The sequence below is a fragment of the Tetrao urogallus genome (assembly GCF_951394365.1).
Source record: "Tetrao urogallus genome assembly, chromosome: 2".
NCBI lineage: Eukaryota > Metazoa > Chordata > Aves > Galliformes > Phasianidae > Tetrao > Tetrao urogallus.
In genome coordinates, this window is record NC_136814.1 from 84,430,543 (window position 1) to 84,440,066 (window position 9,524).

General features: G+C 36.3%; 1 protein-coding gene across 1 annotated transcript in view; it reads right to left on the reverse strand.

Annotated features, from left to right (window-relative positions):
- PHF3 (PHD finger protein 3) overlaps positions 1 to 7,087 on the reverse strand; it is a 37,151-nt gene extending 30,064 nt beyond the window's left edge. The window contains exon 1 of the mRNA XM_079550877.1: positions 6,826 to 7,087. Coding sequence (XP_079407003.1) covers positions 6,826 to 7,069 — 244 coding nt within the window. The 5' untranslated portion in view covers positions 7,070 to 7,087. The remainder of the gene's footprint in view (positions 1 to 6,825) is intronic.
- Positions 7,088 to 9,524: the final 2,437 nt, after the last annotated feature.

A 9,524-nucleotide genomic window follows, 5' to 3' on the forward strand; every position in this document is an offset into this window, starting at 1 on the left:
GAGTTAGAGAACATTGTCCAATTCCTATCCTCCACTAACCTGAGAAGGATCCCAGAGGTTGCTCTTGAAAATAGGTTTCCTAAGAGGCAGTCAGGCCACTGTACCAGCCATTCTCCTCACCTTCTCTAAGTCTGGTTCTGCAATGGTAGCCTCTCCTATCCCAAGATCCTATGTGTGATTAATGAATCCTGGTCCCTGTAGGATGCGAAATTTGTGAGATCAAGCCAAAGACTGAAGCAATTTTATAAAAACACATAGAAGAGTCTTACAAATACAACACTAGACTCTAAGCAAGTTACCCTATTCCTCACTATCCAGGCACTTAGGCAGAAGAATTTTAAAGGCAAAACTTAAACAACAGAAATAAGCTAATTTTTTTTAATCAGTTGCTGACTTAAGGTTGCTTAGATTTAATGCATTTATCGTAGAAATCAAAAAAGCAAGAAACTAATAGAAAAGTTAGAATTTTCAGATTGCCTCTGAAACTCTGAATTTCTGCTTTAAAAGCTCTCATGAAGCCACTGCAATAATGAGCATTAAAAACAAACAAACAAAAAAAAGAGGTTGTAAAAGATTGCTAAAAGCCAAGCACTGATGAATAACCAGGCCTGTCAAGACTGTCATTCAACCCACGGGTACATGACAGGATGAACTAACAAAGATTTTTTTTTCCAAGTTCAAAAATTAGGAAGTTTTTAAATAGCCTTTTAAATAAAGGCTGAATTTGGCACCTGGTGAACTGCATTCTGGACCTCTGCAATTAGAAAGCTGTCAGGAGCTGAAAGCTAGAAGTTTCTTTAGCTGACAAATTACTGTCACTCATTTAATTTTAACCATCTTATTTAGTTACTGCATTGTATTACCTCTGGTTAGAGGAAAAGCATATTTCTGAAAATTACTGGCAACTCTTTTCAAGCCACGCAGCTATCTTAATGCATACACACAGATATCACACAAGCTGCACAGGACTGATAAAGCTAGTGTTACTCTACTCAACCACATGTTCTTTAATTACTTATTTACTATAAGCTACACACTGGGGAAAATGTGACACTGACTGCCCCGTCAGACTTTATTTTCTCCTTAATATCTGTCTTGGACAACAGCCAGCATTAGGAAACTGAACAAGATGGATCCTAACTCAGGCTACCCGTTCTTGTGTTCTGAAAGATTACATTCCTTCAACAGCACAACACTGGCATCTGTTGTTTTATTAGAACAATATTCCTACAAAACTACAGAATCACAGAATCATTAGCCTTGGAAGGGACCTTTAAAGGTCATCTAGTTCAACTTCCCTGCAATGAACCAGGACACCCACAGTTAGATCAGGTTGCCCAGAGCCTGATCCAGCCCTGCCTCAAAAGTCTCCAAGGACAGGGAGTGAGCATGGGGAAGAGACCACCCTCATCTCCTTCTGACCCTTTAATGCAGAACTACACTAATACTGAAGATAGTGTGACAAATAAGGACTATTCAGAAAACTTCTGGAACAGTTCTAGAACAGATTTCACAGCTCATTAAAGCATCAGATTTTACATGTTCTTATACAAGTTAATCTAATTTAACACCCTTCTTCATTAACACAAGGGATACATTCAGATTACTATTGACAGTTTGAAATATTAGAATGAAAATATTTTCATACTTACAAGACTCTGTGCTGTAGCTTTAATTTTATGGAGTGAATTTGAAGCACAGAATCTTGTTTATTTCAAACCACCTGAGCTACAACTCAGTTACTACAGCCACGTGAGGTGGGATGAGGAGCACTCAACACAGAACCCTGCTGGGAAAGGAAAAAATGACAGAAAATAGTAACAGATACAGGGGAGATGAGAAAATTGAATTATGAAAGGGAAGACGAGGCAGAGATACAGATTTGGAAAGAGGAAACCAACCAAAGCAGATACAGACAGAAAGAGATTATCTTATTAATAAATAACTAGAGATTATCTTAGTAATAAGCATCTACAGAAATAAAGAAAGAGGTATAAGTGATAGAAAATCAAGTAGGAAGAAGGAAAAATAAGAAAAAAATCATATCAGAACAGAAAAGGTGTACACTAGCATACAACTGAAGAAGCTGCAAAGAAGGAAAAAAAGGGTCATAGTCAATATACATATATATATGTATATTCCAGTATATATATATACTGGAAGAAATACCACTATCACCTTAATATTTTGAGTCTCTGTTACTTGCAAAGTGTATATATTTCCAAAATACTCTGCTGTGCCATCTTTTCGTGTGTTTGACACTAATAGAATAGCATATTAAAAATATTCGTAAATTTTGCATGTGTTAAAACAAAACTGTGATAAATTCTTCACCAATGTATAATTGAGGCAAACAGGCCTTACTTGATGGAGGAAGGCAAGAGAAAGAGAATACGTAAAATATCAGCAACATCTTTGAAATTATTATTCTCAGCCAAAATTAGACAGAAATATTCAAATTTCTGACACATTTTTGACAAGGTTAAGTTTCAAGTATAGAACTGGAGTTCTTATTTTGAGGATATAAGGTCTGTTTTTTGCTTAGCTAATCACATCGAATAATGTTCCACTATTCCTGTTTTGTACTGTTGCCGAAGATTCAACTCCTCTCCCTGTTCCAAAGAAAGAAGTAAACTCTGCAGAAGGACCAACAGTGTGGAAAACTGACAGTTCATTACCTACCCCCCAAAAAAAATAAAAACACAAAAAAAAAAAAAAAAACCAAAAAAAAACATGCAAAACATCTTCCAAATTCTCAATCTGACACCAACGCAGCAAACTCAATTTTACACAGAAAGGTTACCACCTTGGTCACAAGACACTGTGTAGCTTAGAGGAAGGAAGGTAAAAAGGTAAAAATATTGAAACTGTAACTCATTTTGGGTTGCAATCTAGAAGTTACATTCAAAATTACTTTATATGCAAGGAAGAAAAAAAAAATGGATGTATGTTTCTTTTTAGAGAAAACAGCCTGAAGTATCTAAAACATCCAGCCAATTATTAAAAAGTATTTGTAATCAGAACAATCATTTTGACACCAAACGTTTAGTATGTGATCACAATTTTAGCAGAGGTAATGCCTTCAACAGTACTCATGAACACACAGGCTAAAGCTAGAAAGAACAGACTGACTGCACCTGGAGCAAACCATTTCCAAGTAGCAATCCAGAGGGACAGGAAAAAAGTGCTATAGCTCCCAACAGCCTCTGCACGCTCTCGTATAGGGCCAGTCTTCCACATAATTTATTAGAAGTACTTCTGTGATAAACATACTTATAAAACACACTAGTTAAAAGTTTGATTCTATTATGAAATCCAGAAACATCTCTGAATGTTAGGCAATTCAAATCCCATTCATCCTACTACATGTGTAATACATAATACATCAAACTACTCCAGTGAGTGACATCCTGAAAAACTACAGAGTTACAAGAGCTAGAAATGTCCATTTGGTATGAATGCTGCTTATTTAGTTTCATTATGCATATATATTATATATGTATGCACATACAGCCATACTCAATTCAACAACACAAGATGAAAATCGCCATTCTGCAGCTGTTGATTGCAAGTCAACATCTTTGTAAATGAGTGGCAAATCACTGCATTACTTGCAATGAATGAAACCATACAATCTCTACTACAAGTGTTTTCAGTCTGATCTGCTAAGCTCACAAGGTCATAAAATTAGTGGATAAATTTCCATATATCTTACAGCAAGAAATAACAGAACAAAACCTATCACTATGCTATCAAACAAGAGTGAAAAGAAGGTGTTGCTCTGAAGAGAAATGTCATACCCTAAGCTTCATATTTTCCACTTCTGATTAAAGAAAAATGATAAGAAGGAAACACAATTTAAAACAAAACCAAAACTACCACATCACACACACACACAGTACTCAAACATGAAAGACAGGTGGGAGCTATTCCACATAATTAATCTGCATTGATTATTTCATTTTTGGGAGAACTAACATTCTGCCATACAGATGATCAGAACCAGAAACACACCTACAAGTACCCTACACGCCACGCTTTGAGTGTTTCATTTCACTCTTGAAAGCCTCACTTCATCAAATTCTGTCTCCTAACTGGCAAAGACAGCAGTTTGTCAACTTCTACTAGTGACACTGGGTCTTACTGCTAAAACCTATTTCAATAGGTCACAATAAGCAACTTTCATTACTACAAAGTTCCCAAGAACTGCAGTTGAGGACTAAGATTTGCCAATGGTCTGTACCTTGATTACTGAAATAAAAATCTTCCCAGGTGTGCTACAGAAGCAGAAATCTGCTTTGTTTAATCCCACAAACCAGCAACCTAACTACATCTTCACTGTTTAGCACTCACTTTTCAGACACATCCTGAAAGGATTTCAGCATAACAAATGCTGATTTGACCCATGCCCTTTCTATCTTACAAAAAGTAATGAAAAATTACTTCCATCTCTACTCAAAGTCATTAGCAGACCTGGAAACGATCTTTTCTTCTCCAAACACCAATCATTCAATCAATGTTGAACAAGACAACCCCATCCCATTACTTTGTGGCAACTAAAGAGCAAGCTCAGAGTAGATTAAGATCAATAATGTCATCTAATTGAACAAAAAAATTAGATCCGGCACAAACTGGATGTAGGACAAGGCACTGACAAAGTTCCTCCTATCAAGACACAAGCAACAGATATCTATTCACATCCCCTTTGGTATTTGTCAGTGCTGACTATGATGCTAATACTCTTCCCATAAGAATCACATATAATCCAATCTATAGAACAGCTTGAACATTTTCTGTGGAAATGCCGCTAACAAGCAGCAATTGGAAATTAAACTTAAAAATCAAAGCAGCTCTGTTTCATAGACAAGTACTTAAATTGTTTAGGGGTTGTACAGCTAAGATGCTATCAACATCCATTACATATAGGAAGATCACCACCTTGAAAAGAGCTCAGCAGTAACAGAAAGCTCATTCCAGGTGAATGATATGCAATATAAACACAAAAGCTGAGCAAGACTGGTGCAGTGTTGGCAAGCAATCACTTTGTTTTAGGCCTGTAAATAATGTTTATCAAGGACTGATGTCAACTCATCAGCAAGCAAAAGGGCAGTACATCGACCCATAACTGAGACTAGCAGAAAAATGGTTATTACAAATCTGTTAAGTGGTTACACAGGCCTGACACCTGCCCTTCTCAAAGCTCCTTTCACAGAAATGTACTCAAATTCAGCTTTAAAGATATAGGATCATAGAATCACCTAGATTGGAAAGCACCTTCAAGATTACCATGTCCAACCATCAACCTGACCTACCAAGTCCCATCAATAAACAATAAAATAAACAAATAATAAGCATAATATAATTACAATAAACAATGTCCCTTAATGCCATGTCCACGTCTCTTAAATATCCTCCAGATATGAGGACTCCACCACTTTCAGTCGTGTTTTCAGTTTTGATTCCCTGCAGACTAAAATAGTAGCCACAATTAATTGAGTTAGTTCACTTATTTAAATGAATAGCAAGCTTAAAAATTATTTAAACATCTGCAGTATTCATTATTCCACTGCTGATCACTTTTAGGAGAAATATTTAACTAGCGTACCACAAGCCCTCAGATATCTCCCCATAACTTCTAAAACATCCAGCTGTATCCTGACTGAATGAAACAAAAATTAAAAGCCAGTCAAATTTACAAAATGATGGCAGAGATATGTTTTTTCCTGGTTTCATGTTGGCATGAGAGAGGAAAATTGGTTCAGCTGCACGTTAAAACTGATAAAATGCATTTTACCTTTAGGCTAAAGACAAAAGAGTGTAAGGATATGAACTATTACAAGAGCAAACAAAAATATTAAAGACGGCCTCAAATCACATTGTACTAAAGCAGTAAAAGAACAAAAGTCTTCTTTTGGTTCTGTAGCTCACTGGGTCACTGCTTCAATCAGTAACAACTTTTATTTAGGCAAATTAATCTCTAAGCCATAACAGCACTCGATCTAATGAAGGTGAGAATTTAGTCTGTTAGTAGAAACAGAATATATTATGCTAGGAATAGATCAAGATTTTCAGAAATAGTTCACAAAAGTTAATAGAAAAAAAGTCAGTGTGATCAGTTCTCTGCACTAATCTACAACATTTTTTGGCAATGGCAATGAATCAAAAAAAAAATTCAAAACTTGTAGTCAAATTAATAAAAAAAACCTGTTTACAACATACATCATTTTAGAATATAATTTTCTCCCAACTCTTCTCCAAAGTTAGAATAGTTTTTTCCAGTCTCTCAAAACTGCTCCATAACTCCCAACATGATTTTTATTTAAAACTTTGTTCTAACGTGTTTCCAAATCAGGTGTTTCTGAACAATAACCAGTAGTATTACTGTTCCAATGTTTTGCTTCAAGACAACCAAAGCACAACACGCACTCAGTATCAACTAAGAAGTAGAACTTCCAGTTCTGACAAAGTAACCCTGACATTAGAGAAGCAATCTAGTTCACCTCAAACACTCCTATGGCTCATCCCAAACTGTCAAATTTTTGAAAACACCTAGCAACTCCACGAGGCACAGTTGTTATGCTAAACAAATCACAACTTTAATTGGGAATAATTTACACATACTCAAGTCAAAGCCCAAATTACTTTTGTCTCAGACCAGATTAAAAAGAACCGCACGTTGTACATGCCAAGCATGTAAACAGCACAACAAAAGCGGCAGGGAAGAGACAGAAATCCGAAGTTGTTATTTCTACATTACGGAAAAAGGATTGGCACTGAAGTATTACTGTATTTAAAACTGTAATCTTAAAAAATTATAAGATTTACCTGTTGAACAAGGCATCTGGAAATTGGGATCATTGCTATCCAAAACAGGCAAACAGAACTGGGCACTTGCAGATCCTAGCATAGGATCCTTATCGCTGAGCATGTTCTTCAGCGAATCCTCTAAGACATTCTGACTTGTACTAAAGTCCTCACAGATTTCATTCTCCAGGTTGGATCCTAGAAATAGGGCATCATCTAAGTGTTCAGTAGGAATTAAATGGTTAAATGTATCAACTATATCCATGAAGAGTCCTGTGTGTCTTTCAGCCCTATAGAAAGACAAGAAAAATATCATAAGAAAATAAGCTACAAATTGTAAAACACCTAAGAAACTAGTAAATTCTTTCTGCTGTTTTCAGAACTCTTAAGGTATTCTGCAATTATTTGAAAAATTAAAAAAATAAAAATCTGCTTATGGCTTATTATGGCTCACTGCATACCTAAAATCATTTCTCTTTCTAGCTATCTCAAAAAGAAGCTGCATGCTAAGTTACTAATAGCTGCTTCATCAACATCAAAGCACTGCCACTTCCACAGAGTGCTTATAACACGGTTTACGCAAAACATCTTTCTAGTTGTCTCAACCTTAAAGAACTGGGGTGCAGGGGGTGGTGTGGAACCTGGTTAGTATTCTGCATGTGCACATCTTTGTTCCTCTGTAAATACAAAGTCATGGTCAGCTTCTGCCAACATCAGTGAAGCTGAGAAAGCTCAGGAGCAAAGACCAGGGCCCAACGCTGAGAAAGATTACATTCCCACTCGCACAGGAACTAGCAAGTACTTCAAAGCAAGTAACTATTTTTAAGCAGTGGAGTCTTCACCCTACTATTTTTTCCACTTATTGTTATATTCAAGAAGGTTACAAAGGTTTTACACAAAAATGTAACCTCGATCAAGTACATGAGAATTCTGTCAGATGGCCTCAGAAAGGCAAGAATTGCTTTACAAACTTTAGTTTTGAAAAAGTTCAGGTGAGACCTAAGTAGCTTCAATCAAAGATTGTACCTACAATTTACAAGAAGCAATTCTCAATTTCCTGTATCAGTTCTTCGCAACATAGCAAAGATGTCACTGTTTCAGCAGAGATTCAACTGATAAAAATGGACAACTACATGACAGAAAGATGTCATCAAAATGCTTCTTCGAAAGTTCAGCATAACCATGTACTCTGAGTGCAGATTAATCATCATAGTAAATATGGTAATCTTAGGATATAAGGGAGATGGAGTAGTGTCTGGCAATATCTAGAAAGCCTGAGAGACCAATTTTGACACATACAAAGCTGTCCAGGCTTCTGGAAACAGGAAAAGGGCACATTCTCTCCCACACTTTCCTTTATCAGCCACCTTCACCCACACAGCAGGATTTGATTTTTTGCATGAAGGCATTAATTAAAGGAAAAGCAGAGAAGTGAGATTTACAGTTTGTGGTGCTTGGATTAGTTGCTAGATTCCTATTCTAGGAAACTGCCACAAAATATGAGTCTACTTATGCTCACTACAACAGTAAGTATTCTTTCTTTTACATGCATATTAACTGAGTTACTTCCATTTTAGTGATCAAGGGAGAAATCTAAGACATAGACGTACCTGTCTTGCTAACATTTTAAAACTACTTTAAAAATGTACTTAATATCACAAGTTCACAAAAACCACATGTGAGCATGAAAAATACCTTTTTTTATTAAAAACATGACAGACTTTCTTCATTCCCCCATAAGGCAGAAAACAACTGTTAGGTGTAGCATGATGCCTCTGCAGAGCATAGTGCCTTTTCACACACTAAGCATGACAAAAACAGTCTAATGCACAACATCCTACAGGCCAACCAGGCAGCCAAAAGGAAAATTCATGCCAAATCAGGTGCTTTTACATAATAAAGTAGCAGTTTTACAACAAGAATGCTGCAATTTGAAAATTCCCTACACCAAAAAATACATTTTTTATTAAGCAGTGCATCTATGCATGCAGCATGTCAACAAGAGTCTACAGCAATCCATAGGCTTCTACAGAGTTCATAAAATGATTTCCAAGTTTGGCAACAAGCAAAGCTAATTGCAGCTGAGGAGGTGCTGTGCTGTACTGTATGATCTACTCTATTATGCAACAAAGCTACAACAATTTGATACTACACAGAGTGAACTGAAGAGCTGGAGCTGCTCCAAGTAGGAAAATAATTATAATAGCCACAACTGGAACTTTAAAACTCCCTCCTGTAATGACATGTGTTTGTTTTGTATGCATGTGTGTTTTGTTTTGTTTTTAAACACTTGCATCATACAAGCATATGAGTAAGAAACACATGATAAAATGATGGCAAACTTAGCCACCAGCAAGCACCAATGACACTCACAAATTACTGTAAGAAATCTTTTCTACCTAAAATTAAATATGAAGGAGAGACACATACAATGTTTGCCTGTTTTCCCTTCTACAGGAGGAGAACATCTATATAGTACTCATTCAAAAACTTCTGTTATCAAGGTGGTGTTGTCCACTTCATTAATAGCAAGTTCCACATAACAAAAGCTCTGGTAGAATTGCAGCCCCTGCTACCAAAAATGGCTGCTGACAAACTAATCTTTCTCTTCAACTACCTAATAAGAGGCAGGGGGGAGACTACCTACAGTACTGCAGAACCACCATGCACCTACTCAGAACACTAAATGCACTGCAAAATAATTGTCAAAACATCTACAA